Source organism: Papio anubis, chromosome 12 (genome assembly GCF_008728515.1).
Source record: "Papio anubis isolate 15944 chromosome 12, Panubis1.0, whole genome shotgun sequence".
Classification (NCBI taxonomy): Eukaryota; Metazoa; Chordata; class Mammalia; order Primates; family Cercopithecidae; genus Papio; species Papio anubis.
In genome coordinates, this window is record NC_044987.1 from 31746168 (window position 1) to 31773091 (window position 26924).

At 42.6% G+C, this 26924-nt stretch overlaps 2 protein-coding genes across 9 annotated transcripts in view; one reads left to right on the plus strand and one right to left on the minus strand.

Annotated features, from left to right (window-relative positions):
- The window catches only part of LOC103877852 (endogenous retrovirus group K member 7 Env polyprotein-like), a 337491-nt gene extending 310882 nt beyond the window's left edge, over positions 1-26609 (minus strand). For 3 of the 7 annotated variants that reach the window (XR_004177627.1, XR_004177628.1, XR_004177629.1), the window contains exons 1-2: positions 26427-26522; positions 16913-17022 (exon numbers count right to left, since the gene is read on the minus strand). The gene's annotated coding sequence lies outside the window, so the exon portion shown is untranslated. Of the gene's footprint in view, positions 1-16912; positions 17023-25391; positions 25499-26426 lie in introns of those variants that run through there. The other 4 variants (XR_004177630.1, XR_004177631.1, XM_031653891.1 and 1 more) reach the window with 3 other exon arrangements.
- Positions 25456-26924, plus strand: part of TMEM123 (transmembrane protein 123) — a 58235-nt gene continuing 56766 nt past the window's right edge. Inside the window, exon 1 of one of the 2 annotated variants that reach the window (XM_003910596.5) lies at positions 25456-25933. In XM_003910596.5, the coding sequence (XP_003910645.2) occupies positions 25834-25933 (100 nt within the window). In that variant the 5' untranslated portion in view covers positions 25456-25833. Of the gene's footprint in view, positions 25934-26608; positions 26838-26924 lie in introns of those variants that run through there. The other variant, XM_031653894.1, reaches the window with a different exon arrangement.

Below are 26924 nucleotides of genomic sequence, written 5' to 3' on the forward strand. Positions count from 1 at the left end.
GACACTATTTTGGATTTGGCTCTTTATATCGGGGTGATTTCTAACCAAGGCAGAATTTTAACATTTTTTATGTCTTAAGACTTCAGGATTTAATGCCGTGAACCTTCCAAAAGTTTGTATAAATCATTCCATACAGGCCTTAAGATGTTCCCCTTTCTTCTGAGTACATAATTCAACCCTAGACCACTTCACCTTAGAGGAAAAGGCCTCAATTATTGTCTCTATCAGGCCCAATAACTCAGCCATTTCCTGGTCAATTGTAGGAGGATCTGGGAGAAGTTCTGGCCACTTGTTTCCTCTAGAGGTAAGACATTCATCTGGGGGCTTTCTGGAATGTCTGATAACCACAGTATAATCATGGGTGGAAAGAACACCCCTTAGTAGCCAGTGGAGGTTCCTATGAATGGGATTATAAATGGCCACTAATCTTTCTAACTCCTCTCTAAATTTGACAGGCTCTTTCAAAAGTGGAGACAAAAGGGCTTTGTAATTTAGAAGATCTGTCTCTGTCCAAGGGACATGAATTCTTTGCAGTAGGGATCCAGGATATATTCACAGGAGGCATTGTATAGGAAGGTCTGTGGCTGAGGAGTCTGATTACAGAACACCAGGAAGTAGGAGGAGTTGTAAGGTACAACAAAGCAAGACTAGCTGCACGTACCAGGGCCTGTGCCAGGTTTGTTTTCTGGCTGTCAGCATTGACACAAGTGACCAGTATACTCTGAGCCTAGAGATCAGGCTGGAGTGCTCTCTGAAAATTTTGCAAGGAAAGGAAAGATAAAGCAGGCAGTTGATGTTTAAAGGATTTTCTAGGGAAGTTGGAGTTTTAGAACTTACATAAAAATGTGTTGAGGAGGTGGGACTGGATTTTGAGGAGGAGAGTTTAAGCCAGTGGCCCAGAGATCAAAAGATCTTCTGGAGGATCAGGGACCAGAAGTTAGCAATAAAGGGGTATATAGGAACTGAAATTGTCTCCTTGTAAGTTTCACCCATTGTTCTTGGAATACATGTTTGCCTTCTTCGCATGAGAGATTCCATATTTTTCAGAGAAAAAGATCTCATACCTCTCCCACCTTGAACCACTTTTCCAAGCTCCATTCCTCCAATTCTTCCTAATATGTTCCTAGACCTTTCATCATCTCCTTACATGCCCTGCTCTCAACATCCTTCTGATATTGAACAAAATATTCAAGAAGAGCTGTGAAACAGATGAGTACAACATCATTGAAACTGATAGCCTTAGGCCTACTCCAACAGTTTAAACATTTCAGAGCTCAGGGAATCCCTAATGATGATCTAGTCTGGGCCCTTTATTTCACAAATGAAGAAACTGAAGTTAATTACTCATCAGAGCAAGACACAAGACTGGCTCCTGGTCCACTAGATAGTCAGGAGTGGACCTAACCCTAGAATTTCAAGTTAATTATCTTATTCTATTTGAATTCTTATTTTTTTTTTTTTTTTTTTTTTGAGACAAAGTCTCTTACTGTCGTCCGGGCTGGTATGCAGTGGGGTGATCTCAGCTCGCTGCAGCCTCCACCTCCCAGGTTCAAGCGATTCTCCTGCCTCAGCCTCCCAAGTGGCTGGGACTACAGGCACACGCCAACATGCCTGGCTAATTTTTGTATTTTTAGTAGAGACGGGGTTTCACTATGTTGGCCAGGCTGGTCTCGAACTCCTGACCTCGTGATCTGCCCACCTCAGCCTCCCAAAGTGCTGGGATTACAGGTGTGAGCCACTGTGCCCAGCCTGAATTCTTATTCTGATGCAACACGGAAAACCCCCTGTTAGATTTGCAAGCTCTAGCTCCCTGCCAAAGACTAGTCTCTCTAAAGAGATGACAAAATTATTTTCGAAAGAGGGGCAAGTGTCCTATTTGAGAGGAATAATTTATAGTCATTTTATCTGTTTCTCATGAATTACCAGCTTCTTGGTAGCCTTTTAAAGAAAGGGTTAATAAAATAGTTTACAACTTGTTAAAAGAGCTGTAGAAAATTATATTAAGTTCTTATATAAACTGTATGATACTTAAATTTTTTAGGTCAAACATAAACTGGATCTCAGTAAAAATTATAAGACAGAGGGAATTCAGCTTAAACCATAAGTGGTCCATGTCACACTTCTTTTATCTCCTATATAGAGAAAAATAAACTTAAAACTAATTTTTCAGAACAAGAAAGGATAACCCATTCGCATATCTATTTATCACTTCCTTTCACTGTGTTCCCTTTTTTCAGGAAAAAGTAAACCAAATCAAGTAGAAAATGTCAAATTTTTAGTCAAAAGGGTGAGCAGTTACATTCCTCTTAAAGAATTCTATCTTAATATTGATGAGAGAATAGTTAAAAAAGGATGATAAGGCCTACTTTGCATGTAATATGTATAATGTATAGTAAGACAATTTGTAAATAATCTAGTGGAAAACTGGTTTTTCTAATCCATTTCCCTAAAATAAATCTGCCTACTTATAATTGAGAATTTCCTGGAAAATGAACAATAAACACATAAAATTTTTACTTTTATGTGTACTACATACTTCGACTGTCAACAATTTGCACAAATTATTTTTGGGAGAATCTTCCTATATGCCCTTCCTCCTGAAAGACTGGTAATTTAAAATAGGAAAATGCACAATTCTACAATTCTACAGTGTTAGAATTGCATCAGAGAGTAACATAGAGACCACTCTAGATTTTTTTTTTTTTGAGACAGAGTCTCACTCTTGTGGCCCAGGCTGGAGTGCAGTGGCGTGATCTCGGCTCACTGCAACCTCCACCTCCTGGGTTTAAGCAATTCTCCTGCCTCAGCCTCCTGAGTAGCTGGGATTACAGGCATGCACCACTACAGCCAGCTAATTTTTGTATTTTTAGTAGGAACAGGGTTTCACCACATTGGCCAGGCTAGTCTCGAACTCCTGACCTCAGATGATCCACCCGCTTCGGCCTCCCAGTGTGTTGGGATTATAGGCATGAGCCACTGCACCCGGCCCGCTCTAGATTTTTATCTTGGGAATTGCAGCTACCTCTATTGGGTCAGTTTTCTTATACGGTAATTATCCTCACTTTTGATACTTCCATCTATTTCAGTGGTTTTCAAAGTGTGGTCTGGTAGCATAGACAACACCTGAGGACTGGTTAGAAATGCACATTTTCAAGTCTTACCCTAGAGCTACAGAATCAGAAACTCGGCATGGAGCCCAGCCCTCCATATCTTCAGAGGTCTTCCAGGATATTCTGATGCATGTCAAAGTTTGAGGATCAATGCTAGTCCTCTACAGCAATCCACCACATTTTGTTCCTTTATCCTTCCAATGTTTTTACCCTTACGCAAGAATTATATCACCCCATGGAGGTAAGAAAGGAAAAAGCCCGACAACTGGAAGTTGGCCTGGCACTCACAGTTAGGCTTTGGTGTGGAACATAAACAGCTTCACTGAACACCAACATCAGACCACAGTACTCTGTGATCATGACAAAAACAAGAGCACTCCATCATCATATCTGAACAGAAAAACAAACAAGCCCAAACCACAAAAATAACCAAAATATCCCCCAACCTAGCTAATATGAGAGGATCTTGCCTCTGCCAATTAAAACTTCAGACTCAGTTTATTCCTACCCCCTTCAATAAGATTTGTTAAAATACCCAGTCATAAAATTGCCTCTGCTCCCTTGACAGCAACGAATCCAGGCAAAGCTCCACTTCTCAGTATCACCTAATACAAGCCCAAATCCTAAAATAAGCCTTTCTCACTTGCTTCTACTAAGATGTCCCAGGATGTGCAATCTGCCTTGCTATAAATGTAACCACGTAATGGGCTTGTTATAGTAGGTAACTAGTCAGACATGAGCAGGGCAGCAGAGGACCCCCCCTCCCCAACACCACCAGGAATGTCAGGCAACCACCAGGTGATGGTCAGGTGGTTGTTAACTGTCTCTCTAAAATAATAATTGGTCACAGCCAGTGCCAGGGGAAAGGCAGTTCTCCAATAGGTAGAAAAAATCTGAAACTGGTGATCAGCAACTTTCCAGTAAGATCTTAGGATCTGAGCAAGTGGGTTCAAGCATGTGCACTAAGAGGCAAAATGGTGGAGCTTAACTGCTATAGGACCTTACTCTAGGAACACTCTACTGGTAAGGGAAGAACGACCTAAGTGAGCATGTGCACAATTCCAGTAAACACACTGTGTATGCAGCCCCTCCCAAGCATTGGCAGGGCACTGCGCCTGTGGACAGCACACCCCAAGGGAAGAATCAGGGCAGAAATAATGCAAGGACCTGGAAGTACGCCAACATATAAAACCCAAGTCAAAAGGTCAAACCCTGCTCTTGATCTTGAAACCGCCTTTGCAAAATCCTGACTGAGCCAGTGAAAGAGATCTAACTTAACAGACTCCATCCTGCTTCTAACCTCCAAACTGTCCTGGCTCATTCCTGGGCATGGACTGAACTAACTTTGAGAGAAACTTAGTTTATCGTTTATAAACAAAGACAGTAACAGCCCTTTCCCAAAGCAGACCTCCTTCTTGCCTGGAGACTAGACTGCCTTTGTAGGACTAACATTAGCCACAGGATTATAAATTATGGTTTAGGAGTCATGCAGCTGGAGGCTACAGCATTCTGACCTCCCTAAACTGCTCCTAAGATCAGTGCTTGAGATATTTTGCAGACCCTGCTCTTGATGGATCAGCTGGCACCACCCAGATCCATAAACTGGCTCATCTGATCTCATGGCCCCCACCCAGGAATGGACTCAGTGCAAGACAGCTTCAACTCCATATTATTTTTCATCTCTAACCAATCAGCACTCCTGGCTCACTGGTTTCCCTCCACCCACCAAGTTATCTTTAAAAACTCTGCTCCCCAAATGCTAAGAGAGACTGATTTGAGTAATAATAAAACTCTGGTCTTGGCTGGGTGCAGTGGCTCACGCCTGTAATCCCAGCACTTTGGGAGGTCGAGGCAGGCAGATCATCTGAGGTCAGGAGTTTGAGACCAGCCTGACCAACATGGAGAAATCCCATCTCTACTAAAAATACAATATTAGATGGGCGTAGTGGCATGTGCCTGTAATTCCAGCTACTCGGGAGGCTGAGGCAGGAGAATCGCTTGAACCGGGAAGGCAGACATTGCAGTGAGCCAAGATCACACCAGTGCACTCCAGGCTGGGCAACAAGAGCACAACTCTGTCTCAAAAACAAAAACAAAATCAAAACTCTGGTCTCCTGCACAGGCGGCTCTGTGTGAATTAGTCTTTCTCTATTGCAATTACCCTGTCTTGATGAATCAGCTCTGTCTAGGCAGCGGGCAAGGTGAACCCCTTGGGCGGTGACAATCTCTCAAGTCACCTGCTTGGCCCTCTTCCAAGTGTACTTTATTTCCTTTCTTTTCTGCTCTTAAGCTTTTTAATAAACTTTCACTCCTGCTCTAAAACTTTCCTCGGTCTCTCACTCTGCCTTATGCCCCTCCATGGAATTCTTTCTTCTGAGGAGGCAAGAATTGAGGTTGCTGCGAACCTATATGGATTTGCCACTGCTAACATACTTTGGTGCCGCCTCACTCGGATACATTACGCTGCTAACAGATTCTTCCCATGCACTGCACAGACAAAACCAATTCACTGTGACCATGATGTTGCAATAAAGAAAGAGTTTGACATGATGCTGGCCATCACACATCAGAGACAAGAGTTATTATTCAAATCAATCACCATGAAAATTTGGGGGCTAGGACTTTTCAAGCATAGTTTGGCAGACCCTGTTGGTGAGGGTTGGTGTGTCCCAGTGGACCCACTGGTCATCAGAAAAGCCAAAACCTGAAAAAACGTCTCAAAAGGCCAATCTTAAATTCTACAATGGTGATGTTATCTGCAGGAGTAATTGGAAAAGTTGCAAATCTGTGACCTCCGGAATAACGGCTGGTAATGTTTGCGTCTATCCCTTAGCTGAATTCAGGCTCCTCACATCCTCCTAACCTAGTGGACTTCCATTAGCTTTACCAAGGTGGTTTAGTTTTGGTCAAAGGCTATTATCATTTAAACTGTAAACTAAATGTCTCCCAAAGTTATCTTGGTCTAAGCCCAGGATTGATTAAGGGCAGTCTGAAGGTTAAAGGCAAGATGGAGGTTAGTTAGATCAGATCTCTTTCACTGTCATAATTTTCTCACTTAAAATTATTGCAAAGTGATTTCACAAACCCAATTTGATCAATAATAGGTGTGCTCCTGTAGGTCTTTGACTGGAGGGCATTGACAGAGGGATTATTGCACCAGCTCCTGACCAGTGCTACTGCAGAGCAGTGCTCTTCCATGAACAGCTGGTTCCCAGGCCAAGGCAAGTACAGAAATTGGGAGTTGTCAGAAGAATTGACAGCAATTTGACAAAGTAATTTTATGTCTGTTGGTTGAATCCAAAAATACAACACTGGGCTTGTGTTTCCGTATGCCAGTTTAAATTTAATTTTGCTAGTAAGTTTTAATTGTATCTTACAGGTGACCTGCAATAGATTAAAAAAGAAAGAGGCTGGGTGTGGTAGCTCATGCCTGTAATCCCAGCACTTTGGGAGGCTGAGGCAGGCGGATCACCCGAGGTCAGGAGTTCGAGACCAGCCTGGCCAAAATGGAGAAACCTCGTCTCTACCAAAAATACAAAATTAGCCAGGTGTGGTAGCGCATGCCTGTAATCACAGCTACTTGGGAGGCTGAGGCAGAAGAATCGCTTGAACCTGAGGAGGTATAGGTTGTGGTGAGCCAAGATTGTGCCATTGCATTCCAGCCTGGGCAACACAAAAGAAAGAAAAGAAAGAAAAGAAAAGAAAAGAAAAGAGAGAGAAGGGGAAGGGGAAAGGGAAAGGGTTAAGGGAAAGGGGGAAGGAAGGAAGGAAAAAAGAAAAGGAAGGGAGGGAGGGAGGGAGGAAGGGAAGGAGGAAAAGAAAGAAAAAGGAAGGAAGGAAGAAAAAAGAAAGAAAGAAAGAAAGAAAGAAAGAAAGAAAGAAAGAAAGAAAGAAAGAAAGAAAGAAAGAAAGAAAGAAAGAGAAAGAGAAAGAGAAAGAGAAAGAGAAAGAGAAAGAAAAGAAAAGAAAAGACTGGCTCCTTATCAGAAACAGTTTGAAAAGCACTGTCCTAAACCGTGTCCTAACACTGTCCTATTCTCTAATGCTTTTCTTTCCAACACTGCTATTACATTAAGATTCTTAAAATTCTGCTTTTAATGTGTAACATTCTCAAGCATCTTTAACATTACAATCTCCTCTGTTTTCTAGTTGAAGATGGAGAAAACTAATATATTTTGAGTACATACCACATGCTATAAATTGTGCAAATCTAAACATACTCCAACACCCATGACTTTATTTTATTTTTTAAAATTGTGTTAAATAAATTTAATTGTGTATGTGTATTTAAGGCATACAACATAATGTTGTGGGATACATATAGATAGTAATGTGGTTACTATAGTGAGGCAAATTAACATATCCATCATCTCATGCAATTACCCATTTGCGTGTGTGTATGTGTCCTGAGGAGCTAAAATCTACTCATTTAGCAGAATTCCCAAATAAAGTACAATTTTATTAACTATAGACTTCATGTTGTTCATTAGATATCTAGATTTGTTCATCCCACTCATCTGCTACTTTGTAAACTCTAACCTACATGTCTCCATTTCCTCTCTCCTCCCAACCCCTGCCCTTCCCCTGGTAACCACACCCACAATTTCTCTCTCTCTGTATATTTGACTTTTTTTTTTTTTTTTAAGATTCCACATGTAAGTGAGATTTTCACTGGTAGAGGATGTCAGTGCCTGAAGGGTTGAAGGTCAGGAGCAATGACTCATTACGGAATGAAGAGGACTTCCTGAACAATTCGCTTCCAAAAGAAAAGGGAGAAGAAGAAATCCAAGAAGACATCAGCACTTTCACCTTTTATGTCTTCTAGGTTTGATAGGGGTCTGCTATTCCACCCTCAATTCAGGCAAGTCTGTTAGCAGCAGTGAATCTGAATTTGTTTGGGTCTGCAGCAACCTCAATTCTTGCCTCCCCAGAATAAAGAATTTGACTGAGGGGCATGAGGCATAAGGACAGATTGAGGCAAGTTTTAAAGTGGGAGTGAAAGTTTATTAAAAAGTTTTAAAGCAGGAACAAAAGGAAGTAAAGTATACTTGGAAGAGGCCAAGCAGGTGACTTGAGAGATCAAGTGCATGGTTTGACCTTCGACTTGGGGTCTTATACGTTGGCATTCCACGTGCACAGTGACCTGCCAGCACTTGAGAGGGGCTGCTTGGGCATTACGTTTACTGGAGTTGTATGCATGCTCACTTGAGGCGTTCTTCCCTTACTAGTCAAGTGTTCCTAGAAGGTCCTATACCAGTTAAACTCTGCCATTTTGCTGCTTGGTGAACATACGTGAACCCGCCCGCCCAACTCCATCGGGAAGCTGCTGATCACCAGTTTGAGGAGTTTCTATCTATTGGGAGACTGCCTTTCCCTGGCGCTGGCTGCAACAAATTGTTATTTTACAGAGGCAGTTTAACAACTGCCTGACCATCACCTGATGGTTGCCAGACATTCCTGATGAAGGGGGGCCTCTCCTGCCCTGTTCATGTCTGCCTGGCTACCTACTTTAACAAGCCTTGGCTCCAGGTCATTTGGGCTTCTCAAGGAAGAAAACCAGAGTTTGCTTTGGTAAGTGTCTCCATGGTAAAAGCCTACCTCTTTGACCTTTTTGTGTTTCTGCTTTCACTTGCTTTTTAGCCTCTGAAAAATCCCAACTTCTCATCGATTTATTGAAGTCTTCTTCATTAAATGTCATTTTACATTATACTTTCTCCAGTGTTTTTATGCATTTTCACTGTGAGCCAAGAAAAATGACTCACTGACTGGTAGTTCTATTTACTGTTTATTTGGAATTTCGCTGTTTTCATTTCAAAAATGTCTTAGTGTGTTAAAGCAAACTAAACATGGCCTGAGAAGGACTCCATACCTCTGTATTTTAGTCCTGGCGCATGAACTGCTACCTAACTTAATAGGTAGGCAAGATTGAAAACCTAACTCAGGAGTATGTGCCTGTAACAATCTCTGAGTCTTGGCCAATCCCAGCAGCCATGTTTCAACTAGTCATTTACTGCTGTGTTCAAACTGTGTTCAAATAAGGCAAATGCTGAGCTGTAACCAATCCAGCTGTTTCTGTACCTCACTTCCAATTTCTGTACATCACATTATATTTTTGTCTATAAATTTGTTCTGACCGCGAGGCACCTCTATGACAGAGGTACTGTCAGAGGTATTTGAACCAGAGCAATTGTATCTTAAATAGGGACTTGATAAAATAACGCTAAGACCTGCTAGCCTACATTCCCAGTAAGTTAAGGCATTCTTAGTCACAGGATGAGACAGGAGGTCAGCACAAGATACAGGTCATACAGACCTTGCTGATAAAACAGTTGCAGCGAAGAAGCCTGCTAAATCCCACCAAAACCAAGATGGTAATGAGAGTGACCTCTGGTCTTCTCACTGCTACACTCCCACCAGCACCATGACACTTTACAAATGCCATGGGCATGTCAGGAAGTTACCCTATGTGGTCTAAAAATGGGGAGGCATGAATAATCCACCCCTTGTTTAACATATAATCAAGAAATAACCATAAAAATGGGCAACCAGCAGCCCTCAGGGCTGCTCTGTCTATGAACTAGCCATGCTCTATTCCTTTACTATCTTTAAATCTCTTTCAATTTAGGCTAGAAGTCCAATGCACTGTCCATTACACCACAGAGCCTGCTTGCTGTTCCTTTACTTTCTTAATAAACTTACTTTCACTTTGCTGTATGATTTTGCCTCGAATTCTTTCTTGTGTGAGATCCAAGAACGCTCTCTGGAGTCTTGATCGGGACCCCTTTCCGGTAACAGTACTATTATTTTCTTTATATTACAGTTGAAGAAATGGAAGTTCCAAGAAGCTAAGGGACTCAGGCTTGTAGATAGAGGAGAGGACAGATTGAAGGTCAGGCTGTCAGGTGGCACAGCAAATGCATAACCAGGAAGATATGCAGCCATGCATCTCTGAGGTCAGCACACACTTGTGTCTCTTGAAGTCGTGGGTTTGGGTCCGGGGTGGCTGTTGTTTTTGGCAGCTGGATGGGACACTAAGGACACCGTGTCAACTGAACCCTCCCTATTTTACCTATGAGGAAATAAGTTTGTGATTTGTGCTACACAATTAGAAGTGGCAGAAATGAGATCAGAAGCCTTACCTTCCAACACTTATCAAGTGTCTATCCACGTACTTAATCCTGAAGTCAGATATTTTATTGGTGTTTTATAAACTATCTGAGCAAACCAATGTGGGAGATACACAGAGTGTATTATTTATATAGAAATCCAGCAAGTTGAAAATTGTTCTCATCCTAGGTCAGTTTGTTATTGTAACATTTACAATATACAGCAAGCAATAAAACAAGATAACACAAAACAAAGTAATCTGAATATGAACCCTGAAAGAAGTAACAGATGTCCAGTTAGATTCTATTGTAATGCCACCATTATTAGAGCCACTCCACCTTTCTAGTATGCCAGAGGGCCATGTGAACTAACTGGTTCAGCAAGAAAAAAAAAATGTTTTAAGTGTAAGTAAAACTTCCTCCATCTGCTAAGGCATACTGATCTTCTGTAAACAGGTACAATAAAATATAATATAAATAAAAGCCAAGGCTTCCCTGAATGAGAATGTGAACTATCACCTCCCATTCTCTGCTCATCTCACCAGTCTCTTGTGTCTCAGGCACCAGCAAGCCACCTGTTGGTCCTTCCCAACATGGCTATGCAGGAGGACAGGTCTCTGCATAACCTTGATCCACCCAGATTTCTTGCACTGAGAATATGACATCCTGAGATAAGGAGAAAGGCCCGGAACCACCAGGCTATATTCTGTGACGCTTGCACTCAGCAAGTCCCATGTCTCCCAGGATATAAAAGCCCAGGGTGGTGTGCTTTCGGTGTCCTTAGCTATAGTGTGACATGGGATCTGTGCAGATGAGACTCCACCTACCCTGGGCGGCTTTCCTGAGGTCTGGAGGACCAGCTTGTCATGGATCCTAGGCTTTAGTTTATCCTTGCTGCTTATCTGTGAGTATTACATCTGTTTGCCTAACTTGGTATATATGAGTGCTCTGTCTCACCAGACTCATACAAGTGGTAAAGAACCTTTGCAGGCTAACCCTTTTAACAAGAGTGAAGATCAGGCCTTGAAACAGATTTAAATCCAGACACACTACCTCTGAGACTGGGGTACTCACATGTTCTAGCCAAGTACCTAAGCACTCCACTTATCCCACCTGTAATAAACTTGAGGTTACACAAGGAAGGAAACCTGCCACGTTCACCTTTGTCTCCTTACCATCTACCACAGCCCTAATGCATACTGGGAGGGCAGTACCTATCTTCAGAATGCTGTCACATTAGATAATAAAGGACTCAATGAGTTAATGGGTGTCACAGTGACTAAAAATCAGGGATAGAATGGTTCACATGTAGTGTATTCCTTCTGTGGTCACAGACAATGTCTGTGTGGAAACATTAGAAGATTTCAGTTCAACTCAAACCCCAGATAAACCACTAGTGAGATATGGCTGATAAAAATGGCACAGCCTTAAGACTGACTTAACAGGAGTATGGTGCTCAGAAGAAAGGTTAATAGGGGAGTCTTCACTCCTGTGTCACTTCCCAGGCATTCTAAATGCTGTGCTCAATCTAATGGGAGCTGGTCCTTCTTTTGTCCTTTCTCTTCACATTTTTATCTTCCACTTCGAAGAAGGCTTCCCATCCCTTCTTTTATCTCTATCTACCATCCTTCTTGGAGTTCTTTCTGGTTCCACAATATCAGTCCCCACACTCTCGACTTATATCTGTTTCCCCTGGAATCCCTATTATGATGCTATAGCACTTAACTTTTTGCTTAATATTTTAGCTATTTATACACACATCTTCTTTAACACTGCAAAGCACTGCTCAAAAGAAAGCAATTGTCATTATCTTTTGTTAGATTTGCTCCATGTATGTTTTATATCTATTACTTCTCTTTGCCATCAGTAGATTGTAACCTCTACATTTCTTTGTAAATTACATGTTGCCCCTAGCTAGTTGTTCTGAACAAAGAACAAATGTTGCTAATCTGGTGATCTACAAGCCATAAAAAGAGGAAGCTGACATGCTAGGAAGGAACAAGAACACACACTCCAAGACAGGAGTGAGGTTTTGAAACATCCCTTAGTATATAACTACATACATGTATGTTCTGGTTACATTATTTTCATGTCCACAGTTCAGTAAGCAACTCAGGATATAAACAATTCCCAGGAGAGGAAATAAAAATGGCTAATAAACATAGGCAAAGATGTTCCATCTCAGTGATTAAGAAGGGAAATTCAAATTAAACAAAATGAGACACCATCATTTGCCCATCACATTGCTAAAAACAGTGTCATTACATTTATATTAGTAAAAATCAGAAATAACTGAAATATCTGTCAAAAGTGAGGTGCTAAAATAAATTACATCCATGCTCTGAATACCATGTAGCCATCACAATGAAGCATATACATTTGTGTATACATATGGAAAAATGATTATGACATACTGTCAAATTTTTTAAAAGCAAGTTGCAAAGCACGTATTTTTGGGAAAAACCCATATGTTCTATGTTTCTATGTTCATATAAATACATATTCAAATATCTATGTAATTGTAGGTGCAAAATCTAAAACTAAAACAAAGACACAAACGGAAACAAAGGTATGGAAAGAAAAACACTCAAGTGCTAACTGTGGTTACCCCTAGGGAAGTAAAACAGGAAGGATTTTTTCTTTTTATTTTGGGTACTTCTGTGCATTAAGTTTTGTTTAACACTAAAGTAATACTTTTGACTTTCTTTGAAATGAAAAATAAAACCAATAAAATGTGTGGTCATAAAAGTAGTTATAAAATGTTTTAACTATTCTAGAAAACAGTGACCCAACTTCAAGAACTGCATGCATGAATAGTCTAAGTCTTCTTTATAACTCTATGCTTGCAAAATTATATACACATATTTGTGTCAGTTACAGAAATCTGAAGCCCTATGTGGTAGCCTAGAAGAGTTGTTTCCATATTGTAGATGAGGCAAGAAAGAAACTAAAAGAAAACAAAATATTTAATACTTTATATAAATTGACAACCCAGGGACAGGGCCCTCAGAAACAATTTACCTGATTATTGTTTTATGTTAGGGATCAGAAATTCAAATGCAAGTATCAGAAATTACAAAGCCAGCTGGGAATAAAACAATACAGACAGTACAGAGAGTTCAAATACTGCCTAAAGGGAGCAGCCATTTCATAACTCCTATTGGGAAGATGGGTCTGGTATTACCAGATCATTCAATGTTTCCAGAGAAACCAGGAATCAGAATTTTTATATCGATACTCTCGTGTTTTAAATTTTAGCAACTGATTTTTTTAAATCCTAAATACTGTGTTGATAAACACTGTGAAAGCCAAACAAAACTTACCTCCTGGCTGGATTTGGTGTGCAGCCTCCTGTTTGCCATTTTTGGGCTTTCCCATCTTTGAAGCGTTCTAGTGGACAAATTCTAACACAACAGTCCCCAATCTTTTTGGCACCAGGGACCAGTTTTGTGGAAGACAATTTTTCCACGAAGAGGTGGGACATGGTTTCAGGATGAAATGTTCCACCTCGAATCAGGCATTAGATGCTCATAAGGAGTGCACAACCTAGATCCCTTATTTGAGCAGTTCACAATAGGGTTCGTGCTCCTAGGAGAATCTAATGCTGCAGCTGATATGACAGGAGGCGGAGCTCAGGTGGTACTGGCTCACCCACTGCCATCTCCTGCTGTGCCGCAGGAGATGGAGATAGATATAGATATAGATATAGATATAGATATAGATATAGATATAGATATATGAGTTCAAAGATATTTCAGAAATATCTTGTTAAGTATCTCATTTTTTATTGTAGTGAAATATATAACATAAAATTTGCTGTATTAACCAATTTTAAGTACACGATTTAGTGGTATTAATTACAGATGCAATGTGCAACCACCACTAGCTATTTCCAAAAATTTTTCATCACCCTCAACAGAAGCTCTGTACCCATTAAACAATAACTTTAATTATTGCCTCCCCCAGTCCCAGACAACTTCTAATCTACTTTGTTTCTGTGACTTTGCTTATTCTAGGCACCTAACATAAATAGAATGATTCAATATATTTCCTTTTGTATCTGGCTTATTTCACTTAGCATAGTGTCTTCGAGGTTCATCCATGTTGTAGCATGTATCAGAACACCAGTTTTTCATGGCTCATTAATATTCCATTATACGTGAATACCACAATACCATTTTCTTTTTTTGTTTGTTTTTTGTTTTTGAGACAGTCTTGCTCTGTTGCCCAGGCTGGAGTGCAGTGGTGGGATCTTGGCTCACTGCAAGCTCCACATCCTGGGTTCACACCATTCTCCTGCCTCAGCTTCCCGAGTAGCTGGGACTACAGGTGCCCACCACCACATCTAGCTAATTTTTTGTATTTTTAGTAGAGACAGGGTTTCACTGTGTTAGCCAGGATGGTCTCGATCTCCTGACCTCGTGATCCACCCTCCTCAGCCTCCCAAAGTGCTGGGATTATAGGCGTGAGCCACCGCGCCTGACGCCCATTTTCTTTATCCATTCATCTTCTGATGGACAATTGAGTTGTTTTTACCTTTTGCAGATTGTGAGTCATGCTTAAAACATTTGTGTACAAGTATGTGTTTGAATCCCTGCTTTTGATTCTATACCTACGAGTAGAATTACTGGGTAGCATATACTGGGTACACTGAGTATTACTGGGTAATGTATACTGGGTAATTCTATACTTAACTTTTTGAGGAACCACCAAACTGTTTTCATAGTGACTGTACATTTTACATTCCCATCATTAATGAATATAAAATGCTCATTTTTAAGATGAAGAACCCATGGGCAATGCCAGTGAGACAGCTCAACCTCAGACACAGGAAGTCAGCTGCAATGCACAGCTGACGTCAGAAACCAGATATCTTGACTCTCAGTGTAGACACAGCCCTCTTTCCAAGGTTAAATCGATTAAGATTTAAACCAGATGATCAGGCAAATGGCTGGAATGTCTATGCAAAGACTGGGTCGTTACAAATAGATCACTTGATATCTTTAGAAGAAAGAATTTGAGTAAGTTCTAGACTCTTTTCTCCATCACGGAATGTGGTTTTCTTTTACCCTTTTCTTCCTCAGGCCTAGGTTCTAAAAGTAGATTAGATCATATTTGCTTTTAGCCTGGTACCTAATTGTAGGATAGTCATAAAATGTCTTTTATCATTATTAGAACTACAATTCTAAAATAACAGATTAAAAAAATTCCTTGAAATACAATACATATTTATTTCAGAAAAACTGAAAAACTCATAAAAGTAGAAAGGTAAAAAAAAAAAAAGATCACTCAGAGAATGGTAGACTACATCATATTTGTTTTTAGCCTGGTACCTAATTATAGGATAATCATAAAATGTCTTTTATCATTATTAGAACTATAATTCTAAAATAACAGCTTTAAAAAATTCCTTGAAATGCAATACATAGTTATTTCAGAAAAACTGAAAAACTCAGAAAAGTAGAAAGAAAAAAAAAAAGATCACTCAGAGAACGGTCAACCAGAAATATGACTATTAATCTTTACCTTTTTTTCCAGATTTATTTTTTTCTAGGAACGGTATTTTTGTTTGGTATATATTATCAGAATTATAAAATCTTAAAGCTTAAGGCAATTATTACACTTTGGGGTGAAGTTTAAAAATCAAATAAGGAAAAATAGATATTAAGTTCTACATTTAGCTAGTACTACATTTAGTTAGTACTTCTTCCTACCAACTTACAGCCCCACAGTCTGGTGATAGTTTTTGGTAGAGTGCTGTTACTTACCTGTCCACGTGGAACTGTCATTTACTTAAATATAACACCTGCAGGGGCATGGCCACACATTATACTATTTTGTTTTTTCTTCCATGCCTCATACAACGCTGCACATACAACAGATGCTCAGAAAAAAGCTTCTGGATGATTTTTACTGATTTCATGCCATCATTAAGGTTAACACCCCTCAGAATCTCCCCATAGGCAGTAGTAGCCCAACCCAGGCTCTGCAGGGCCCAGTCTTGGCAACTTTCACATTCCAAGAAACTTGGTTTAGAAATCAAAGGTGGCTGGGTGCGGTGGTTCACGCCTGTAATCCCAGCACTTTGGGAGGCCGAGGCGGGTGGAACACCTGAGGTCGGGAGTTCAAGACCAGCCTGACCAACATGGAGAAACTCCATCTCTACTAAAAATACAAAATTAGCCGGGCGTGGTGGTGCATGTCTGTAATCCCAGCTACTCGGGAGGCTGAGGCAGGAGAATCGCTTGAACCCGGGAGGCGGAGGTTGCAGTGACCCGAGATCATGCCATTGCACTCTAGCCTGGGCAACAAGAGTGAAACTCTGCCTCAAAAAAAAAAAAAAAAAAAAAAAAGAAATCAAAGGTAATTTAAAAGTTATTTAGTTACTTGAATCTTTACTTTCATTGCTTGAAGAATATTAAACAGAATTCAACTTGTAACCCATAATGGTAGTCTTAAATCCTCCTTGGCCCCATTCTTCTTTTCTTTCCCCTTTTCTTTTTTCCCTTCATTCCTCTTATTTCAGTATGTTCATGGCTGACTTAAAGCCCCCGTCTCAAAATCCCTACCAAAATTCTCTCTGAACTTGATCCCTTATGATTCTTGATTTTGCTTTTTCTTCCCCTTCCTTTGGCTTCTATTCCTTCTTCCTTCCTGCCAGGAAATCACAGCCCTTGGCATCATCTTGGTACTCACGCTTGTTTCTTCACTCAGCCCTGCTCTCCTCAGTCATGATTCTGCCCCATGAGCGGTCAGAAGTGGAGCTGGCAAGCTCAGCCTCTCAGCAGGAGACACGGGAGTCAGGGCTGAAGGGAGAAGAGGGGAGAAGATCACAAATGCTCATCATCTAATGTCCTTTCTTTTATTCTCATTACACAGTGAAATTCTAATATATTTACTTATGGGGGTGGGCTACATGAAAGATCTCTGGAAGAAATATGTGGCAATTATAAGGGTAAAATGATAAAATTTTCTTTGAGGAGGGAGAACACTGCCTACCCATCCTCCCCTCTTTTGAGCGTCACCCTGACAACATAATAGTTCTGACCTTTTGATTTTACATGCAAGGACACGGGCCTTCTGACCTTTGAAACTGTCAACACTTACCTCTAGGATTTTGCTGAGGTCTCTCATAGGTATAATGATGGGTGTAATGAGACATCACACAGTACATCCTTTTGTCTCTCATAGAAATAAGAGGTTTTAGGCCAGGCGCGGTGGCTCACGCCTGTAATCCCAGCACTTTGGGAGGCCGAGGTGGGCAGATTATGAGGTCAAGAGATCAAGACCAGCCTGGCCAACATGGTGAAACCTCGTCTCTACTAAAAATACAAAAATTTTTTTTATTTAATTAAAATAAAATTAATTAAGCAGGCATGGTGGCGGGCCTGTAGTCCCAGCTACTCAGGAGGCTGAGGCAGGAGAATTGCTTGAACCTGGGAGGTGGAGTTTGCAGTGAGCCGAGATTGAGCCACTGCACTCCAGCCTGGGCAACAGAGTGAGACTCTGCCTTAAAAAAAAAAAAAAAAAAAAAGGCAAAATGGCAAAGTATACCTGGTATGTGACCGCTAGACTGGTAAGGGAAAAATGCCACAAGTGAGCGTGCATACAACTCCAGTAAACACAGTGCACATGCGGCCCCTCCCAAATGCCAGTAGGCCACCGCACAGGCAGACAACCCCACAAGGGAAGAATAAAGGGAGAAGTAATGCAGACCCCAAAAGAATGCCAACACATAAAACTCCAAATCAATGGTCAAACAGTACACTTGATCTCTCAAGTTGCCCGCTTGGCCCTCTTCCAAGTGTACTTTATTCTCTTTCATCCCTGCTCTAAAGCTTTTGAATAACCTTACACTCCTGCTCCAAAACTTGCCTCATTCTCTTACTCTGTCTTACGTCCCTTGGTCAAATTCTTTCTTCTGAGGAGGCAAGAGTTGAGGCTGCTGCAGACCCATACGGATTCACCACTGCTAACACAAGTAATACTCAAAATGCAGTATTCCTGGGTGAGAGTGAACTTGGGAGCATCCAATAGTGCTTACTTCCCTCTTGACCCATATAGATACCAACAGATGATCCCTGAAATATTGTATTCAATTTGGCTAACTCTGTACGCATTCCTGATGAAGGCTGCTATAAGAGATTCAGATATGACAGGAGGACAGTAGGACAGAATTCAAAAAGTGTGTGTTAGTATTCCAGGATATGGGATGTGAAGCCACCACTCACCCAGTTGCTTAAGCCACAAACCTAAGAGGCTTAATTCCTCTTTCCCTCAGCCATCATATCCAATTGACTCTACTCTCAATCCACATCCTAAATCCATTCACTTATTCCATTTTCACCACTTCTACCCTAGTTCAAGCTCCCAACAATAGCCTCGTAACTAGTCTGTTTCTACTCTTGTTCCTCCATAGAAGCTGGTGTGATGTTTTTAAAAATATATAAAGCATAAGGTGACTTGCCAACTCTCAGATGGCTTCTCATCACATTTTGTTTTGTTGTTCCTGTTGCTTCCATACATCAGATTTAAAATAAAATCTAAATTCCTCATCTGAAAAGGCTCAGATCTCCCCTTGTACCTCTCTGTTCTTATTCACTGAGCTTCAGGCACACTGGCTTTCTTTCTATTCCCCCAACACACCATGCTGGTTGAAATGTACTTCCCCCTAGTTTTCACATGGCTCCTTGTAAGGACTCAGTTTAACTGTTTACCTACTGCAGAGGACTTCCGACTGCTTATTCTGAAGTCGCCATCCAGTTGTTCATCATATTGGTGTGTTTTCTCAGCACCACACTTATTTCTAGTTGTTTCCTGTGGGTGTATATGTGTGTGTGTATTTGTGTGTTCAACTGCTCAATTTTTGTTGAATGAATGGACTGGTAAGCCCTATTCCTCCAATTTTTTAGATGAGCAACAGAAAATATTGAGCAGGGGTTAAGACTCTTAACAACTTTCATCTTTTTTTAACCTTCTCCACAACAGCAATTTTATCTTCTGTCAATTTCTCTGTCATGATTAGCAATGAAACTTTTGCTATGGAAAGTGGTTATGTTCAGAGGCAGCAAAGAGGAATGGCCTGGAGACTTGCAACTCACTCCATATGTAGACTTGAAGAAATAAGAACACCAAAGGATTGGGGTGGAGAGCAGTGGCTTTAAACAGAGAAACAAAATATGCTGAGTTCCTATAGCCTCCTACAGAGAAGAAACAAAAAAAAAAAAGTCAAAGTAGGAGCTAATAAATAACATGGGATTTAATTAACAGTGGAAAGGGCCATGAGGCTTCCCTACATGCCCCTTACAAAACCTCCGAACTCACATCTCTCCTCTTCCTACTGTCCTCAGAGCACAACATAATCCTGCCTAGAATTGACACTGAAAACTCAATCACAACCTCTCATCTGCCCAAATCCTTCAGATTCTGACACAGCTCTCCCACTCCCTTTCTGAGAAGTCACCCTTACAAACTTCAGTTCACACAGAACTCTTTCTTTTTCTGATCTCGTTTCAAGAGGAAAATCCAATTGCATCACAGTTCATTGTTCTCTGCTTATTTTTTGTTTTGTTTGTTTGCTTGCTTTTTGAGACAGAGTATCATCAACACTCAGGCTGGAGTACAGTGGCGCGATACTGCTCACTGTAGCCTTGACCTCCCAGGCTCAAGTGATCCTCCCACCTCAGCCTCCTGAGTAGCTGGGACCACAGGCACATGCCACCATGCTCAGCTAATTTTTTATTTTTTGTAGAGATGAGATCTCACTATGTTGCCCAGGCTGCTCTCAAACTCCTGGGCTCAAGCAATCCTCTTGACTCAGAATCCCAAAGTGCTGGGATTATAGGCGTCAGCCACCATGCCTGCCCTGTTTGTTTTATCTTTGCTTTTACTTGTTTTATTTTTACTTTTACTCATCTGAATCTAAGAATCCTATTAAGTGTTGAACACAAAATACTCAATAAATTCTTTTTGATTAATTATACAGATTCACACTCGGTTTGCAGTTTCTACTGTAAAGGAGGAAACAAGAAGGCAAAACCTAAAGGTAAGGGAAGAAGAAAGTGCAAGAAAAATAGGGGCTCTACAATACAAGGGAAAGGAAGCAGAGGTACAGGAATGGGGAAGATACCCAGTAAATGAGCTTTCATTGTGAAGACTTAATCACAGTTTATAATATGTTGTCAATCTGCTAAAATGGAAGTTGACAGGAAATTGGCAGAAACAGGGAAATGGACACAGGCCAATTTACTCTCTTTTGTTAAATCTCACCAGTGCCTTGCCTTATTTGCAACTACTTCAGTTTCAAAGCCAGGCAGATTCTGGTTCTTTCCTTATGCAAATATTGATTTATTAACAGACTAATCATACATAGCTAGAAGATAATTATCTATGCACATTAAGCCAGATGAGCCATCCTCTATCACCTGCTTCTTTTTAAAAATGAATTAAAATTTACTGTGGGATATAAGTAAATCTCACTGAGAAAACATGAAATCTCTATATCTTTTTACAATCATAACAGAAGCAGCCGTTACCATTCATTTTTAGAAACCAGCTCACATTTTTTTCCTTAACAACATTTTTAAATGTATTGTTCTATTTTTGGGGGTGGGGGTGTAATTCTTCTCAATTGTGGTTATAGATACATAAAATGTATCATCTTAGCCATTTTTACATGTACAGCTCAGTAGTATTATGTACATTCAAACTGTGTGTAACCATCGCCCCCCATCCATCTTCATAACTCTTTTTGTCTTGCAAAATTAAATTAAAACTCTGTACCCATTAAACAAAACTCCCCATTCTTCTCTCCCCAGCCTTTGGTAACCACCATTCTATAATATTTTCTGTCTCTATGGGTAGGAACCAACTAACTTGTAAAGGACTCAATGGTATCTATCATTTTGTGAGGCAGACAGACCTGTGTTACTCTCTGTTGCTTCTAAGCACCTAGCATAGTGCCTTGTACATGTCATGTATTCAATAAATGTTTGCACACTGACTAACTGAATGAATGATAGTTCCAACTCCTGGTCCGCCCTCAGGTAACCCTAAGTTAAAGACTCAGACATACAGGAAATATAGGTTGGATGCAAAGAGAATATTATTGATGGAGAAGGACACCAGCATTTTGCTGCTCTATTTGTCTCCACCCAAAATTCATTCCACAAATATAAACTGAATGCTTCTATATGATGGAAGTACACTAGAGCCTCAAATACAAAGATGAACACATAGACTGTGCCTCCAATGTGTGCCTTCCCATGATCACTTCATAGCACTGATTACACTCTAGTGTAATCGTGTATGTATCTGCCCTGCCACTATACTGTTAGCTCTGGCCAGGACATTGTCCATCACGTAGTAAGCACTCACTCAATAAATAGTTGGCGAATCATCTAATGGAGACTGTAGCCCACTGTGGGGAAAAAGACGCACAATCATACAGAGTCAGGATCCTTAGTTGTATGAAAGAAAAGCTGCTGACTCTTGCCGATATAGCAGAAAAGGATTATATTGAAGATACTGGGTAGCTCTCGGGTGTGTTGGAAGGTGCAGAGATTCAAGACTCGGCCCATGCCTCTAGGAATAATGCACAAAATCACTGCAGAACTAGCCCAGCGAGAAAACTATCACCATTGCAGCTCTCTGTCAATACCACTATTACATCAGAAACTCAATGTTGCAACCACTGAGAAACTAATGTCACTGCTAGTGCTGCCAACAAAGCCAGCCGCCTGGCTATTAGGGCTATTCATACCAGCAAGGAAAGGAGCTCCAAAACGAGCCACTATCCTCTGGTTGCTCATACCTGAATTTAAGTTTGATATGGATGAGCCTGACTGGCAAAGCCTAGGTTATATTCTTAAGCCCAGTTGTAATGGAGGCTGGGAATTTGAGCTCTAAATAAAAGAAAGTAGGCTGGGTGCAGTCACTCATGCTTGTAATCCCAACACTTTGAGAGGCCAAGGCAGGCAGATCACTTCTGGTCAGGAGTTCAAAGACAGCCTGGCCAACATGGGGAAACCCCATCTCTACTAAAAATACAAAAGTTAGCAAGGCATGGTGGCACATGCCTGTAGTCCTAGCTACTCAGGAGGCTGAGGTATGAGAATCGCATGAACTTGGGAGGCAGAGGTTGCAGTGAGCTGACATCGTGCCCCCACACTCCATCCTGGGCGACAGAGCAAGATTCTGTCTCAAAATAAAAGGAAGTGATTCGTATGACATGAATCCAGTAGTAATATGCAATAGGCACTAGGCCTAAATATACATTCACTTTTTCATTGTCATGGAACTTGTACTTCTGTAGGAAAGACAAACAATAAACACATAAATGAACATAATGATGGACAGCACTAGATGCCACAAAGAGAAACAGAGTTGTAAACTAGGGTATTCAAGAAGGACTTTCCTCAGATGAGCAGTCTTGAAGGATGTGAGGAAGCAGCAAGTACAGAGTCTCTGGGATGGAAACTGACTTGACATTTCTAAAGTGCTGCAAAGAGGCTGGAGCTGAGAAGTGAAGGAGAGAGTAGAAAAAGAGGTGGAAAGGGCAGCCATGGACCCTGTCATGTAGTCCTTGCAGGCCATGGTTTTGGACTCTGTTAAGTGGCAAGGGAATGGCATAATCTGACATATTTTAAAAGAATCACACTGGCTGCCATGTGGAGAATATTTTACAGAGAACAAGGGTAGAGACCCAGCTGATCAATGTATAAGCAGAGGGATCCAATCACTAAAATCCACCCAGATGGTTGGGGAGATGGGATATGAAGGAAATCTTGAAACAGGTAGTTTCTACTACCCAAAAAGAAAAGGTTAGAGGGCATCATGGGCAAAGGGAAGCAGGAGCAAGAACACAGCGGCATGGAAGGCCCCAGCATATGTGGAAAACTTCGAGTGGTCTGGTGAGGTTACAGAGAGGGATTTAGACATGAGGATGGAAAGGAGGAGAGACCTAAACGGCCAAGGGCTGCCCATGCTGTTCTTTTAACTTTTCACATCACCAAAGTAAAATGTTGGTACAGTGATGGGGGCTGAACCTGAGGCACAACTAGGACTACAACTTCCCTGGGAGGCTAGTCCTCCCAACAGAGTTTCCAAGAGAGCAGGAAGGCCACACAGTTCCTTGCTCTTCCCCCTCTCCTCAGACTAGAAAAAACATGGGCAACCCACAGTACTGAGCTGTCAGTATCAAAGCAAAGCTGGGCACACCCACTCACTGTAGTGTGGCAATCAGCAGAGATCTGAAGGTGTCTCCAACAGGTCAGTCTCCAGGAAAAACTGTCCAAGTAAATATGTTGTTTTCCACACTGTCTTAGTCTGTTTCTGCTGCTATAACACAAGTACCTTAAATGGGATACTTTGTAAACAAATTTATAAACAATAGAAATCTATTTGCCCCAGTTCTGGAGGCTGGGAAGTTGAGAGAGCAAGGCATCAACAGATTTGGTGTCTGGTGAGGGCCCTTTGCCTCATAGATGGCGTCTTCCTGCTGTGCCCTCACAGGGCAGAAGGGTGAAACAAGTTCCCTCAGGCCTCCTTTATAAGGGCATTAATTCCATTCATTAGCAACCAAATCACCTCCCAAAAGCCTCACATCTTCTTTTTTTTTCTTGAGACAAGTTTCACTCTGTCTCCCAGGCTGGAGCGCAGCAGCGTGATCTCGGCTTACTGCAACCTCCACCTCCCGGGTTCAAGCGATTCTCGTGCCTCAGCCTCCCAAGTAGCTGGGATTATAGGCATGTGCCACCACGCCCAGCTAATCTTTTGTATTTTTAGTAGAGGCGGGGTTTCACCATGTTGGTCAAGCTGGTCTTCAACTCCTCACCTCAAACAATCTACCCTTCTCAGCTTCCCAAAGTGCTGGGATTACAGGCGTGAGCCACTACACCTGCCCACGTCCCACATATTATTATCATTACCTTGAGGATTAGGTTTCAACACTTGAATGTGGTGGGGATATAAACATCCAGACCTCTGATTCCACCCCAGATTCCCAGGCTGTAAGTACACTCAGCCTTAAAGGAAGTATTAGCTGTGGGTTGGTGAAGAGAATAGAGGAAAACATTCCAGAAGGAAAGAACAATGTATGCAAATACCAGGAACCATTTCTCCATGGGCAACAAAACCAAGGCTGGAAAGACAGGTTGGGCCTAGATTGTGAAATGCTTGGATAATGGGGTAGTTACCGGTTTATTCCTAAACCAGATTCCACAGTTAAATACAGTAACCAAAACCGAAATGTGCAGTGCTTGCTTTTTGTCCATGATAGATGCTGGTTTGCAGGTTTGCTGATTGAATCCACAGATGGAAGTCTGTAAATTTAGGACAGATTGTCTCAGTTAATCTCTATGACCAGTCAGACTTCGGTAATGATGGATTTGCCTGACACGAGAAAGTTCTACTTCTCATAAGTTTTGAGAACTTAACTGCAATGTGGCCTTTATGAGATGAAATCTGGCTCAGGTGCCAAAGATCTGCAACATTAAGACCTTTGCAGGTGGGAATTCCCTGTGATTTTAGGTTCCCTGGATCCTTCAGTCTTCTACTCCAGCTGAGGGTTCCCACCCAAGCCAGGACTCAGCCTTTGTTATTCTCATGCATCAGCCACAGGTCGCTACCTGTCACTTCAGAGTTCTGAGCACAATGAAAATGCAGACTTTACAAGCACTTCAAGTCAAGACAAGTGATTAGCATTGGCACCAAGGGTTTAAGAGGAACTCAGCCAAAAACTGTTCAAAACTAGCCATTTCATCCGAAGTGGGACACCAGGGCCCAAGGAGAGAAGAAGCTGGTTGGATTAATGCATACCCCCGCTTTCCATGACTCTATTGTATTTCAGTGAGAGTTGCTACCATCTCCTGCGGGCGCCCCCACCCGCCCACTCCACTAATCTCTTGTCTTATCCAGAGATACAAGGAACCCGTGGAGAAGATGAGGTACAACTGGGATAAGGAGATCGTAGGTGTTTTACATTTGAATTTAAGCAACAAATCTGTCGAGCTGTTTTTCTGCACTTCCCCCTTGGGCTGGGTCACGGGAGGGGAAAGCTCCAACCGCCCGGGACTCCTTAGAGTGAATCCCATCTCCTCAAGTTCCTCTCCAGAACCTCCCCCTACTCCCCGCCCTTGCCCTGCAACTCCTCCCTCTCACTCTGAGTCGCACGCACCCCTGTCCCCTTCCTGCCCGCAAAACTACTCTTCAAAGACTTCCTTCCGGGCACCGCGAAGCCGGCGTGCTCAGCATTCGGAGAGGCAGCGGCGTTCGCCTTCATCCAGGACAACAAAACTGCCATTTCCGAAGAGAAAGGAAACGGCTCGCGGCTTCTGGGGTTCCCAGTCGCGGGCCTGCGAGGGAGGCCGGGAGCCGAGTCGCCACGCCCAGAACCCCGAGCCCGCCCCCGCGCCAGCCAGCCCGGCCCCGCACGCGACGCCCCCTCCAGGTCCCGCTCCTGCGCCCTATTTGGTCATTCGGGGGGCAAGTGGCGGGAGGGGGAGACGTGAGCGGCCGAAGGGGAAGCGGAGCCGGCGCAGGCTGCACAGAGGAGCCGCTCTCGCCGCCGCCACCTCGGCTGGGAACCCACGAGGCCGCCGCATCCTGCCCTTGGAACAATGGGGCTCGGCGCGCGAGGTGCCTGGGCCGCGCTGCTCCTGGGAACGCTGCAGGTGCTAGCGCTTCTGGGGGCCGCCCATGAAAGCGCACCCATGGCGGGTAAGTGGCCGCGGGGATCGCCAGCCCCGTTCGTGGGACGCAGCGCGCTGCCGAGGCTTGGGTTCCCAAGTTGGGCTCTGGTACAGAAAGTTCCGCGTGTCTCTGGCCGAACGCTCGGGGCGACCCGGAGGTGACCGGGCGGGGTAGGGGAAACTGAGGCTTGGACCAGTCACCCGCTGGCTCCGGGGCCGCCTGCTGAGGAAATTGCCCGGTGCTTCCCCTCTCGCTTTTTGGAAGCGGCGGCCTCAGGCCGGGACGGGTGCGCATAACCTGTTGAGTTACCACAAGTTGGTTTTTACAGCCTTTCCCTGAAGTTAATGTTTGCCGAGGTTAGAGTTTATCTAAGGCTTCCGTTTGTAAACAAGATTAGCTGAGTTGAAAAATATGTCTTCCGAGGCCCGCGGAAACGTCTCCCAGTTAGTTGGGGAGCTTTTCAAGCGTCTCCCCGGCATTTCATGGTCTAATATTATGCAGCATTATCCAGATGACTTACAGTCTTAAGGTTCCCCTGACGCTCGAAGTTAGACTTCGGAGCTCTTGGAGCTAGCTGGGAGCCTTTGGGGAGCGCGCCCCGCCCTCGCGGCAGTTGAGGCGGCTGCCCCCTTGGCGGGGCGCTCTCCACCCCTCATGTGCCATAAACACCCGGCCGCGGCGCGCGGCAGCTGCGCAGCGTTAAGGGCACAGCTGCACGGTCGCCGGTGGCCCGCGTCGTCGCTAGTAAGGTCGTAACAGGACGATGTTGACATTGCTTTTCTGTGTAGGGCGGAATTTGTTTCCTTTTAGGCCCTTGGCCTTTTGGAGACTTTAAACAGCCCTTTTTGGATGAAACCAGGAAGTTGGGATTTGCTGTGTAAATACTGTTCTCCTTGGTCAACTGTTACAGAAGTCAGGTCCCTACGTAATGGTCAGTAAACCAGGATAAGTTAACTTTAAGTGAACCAAGGTTTTCATGGTTTTGAATTCTGTCCATCCACTGTATATTTAGCTTTAG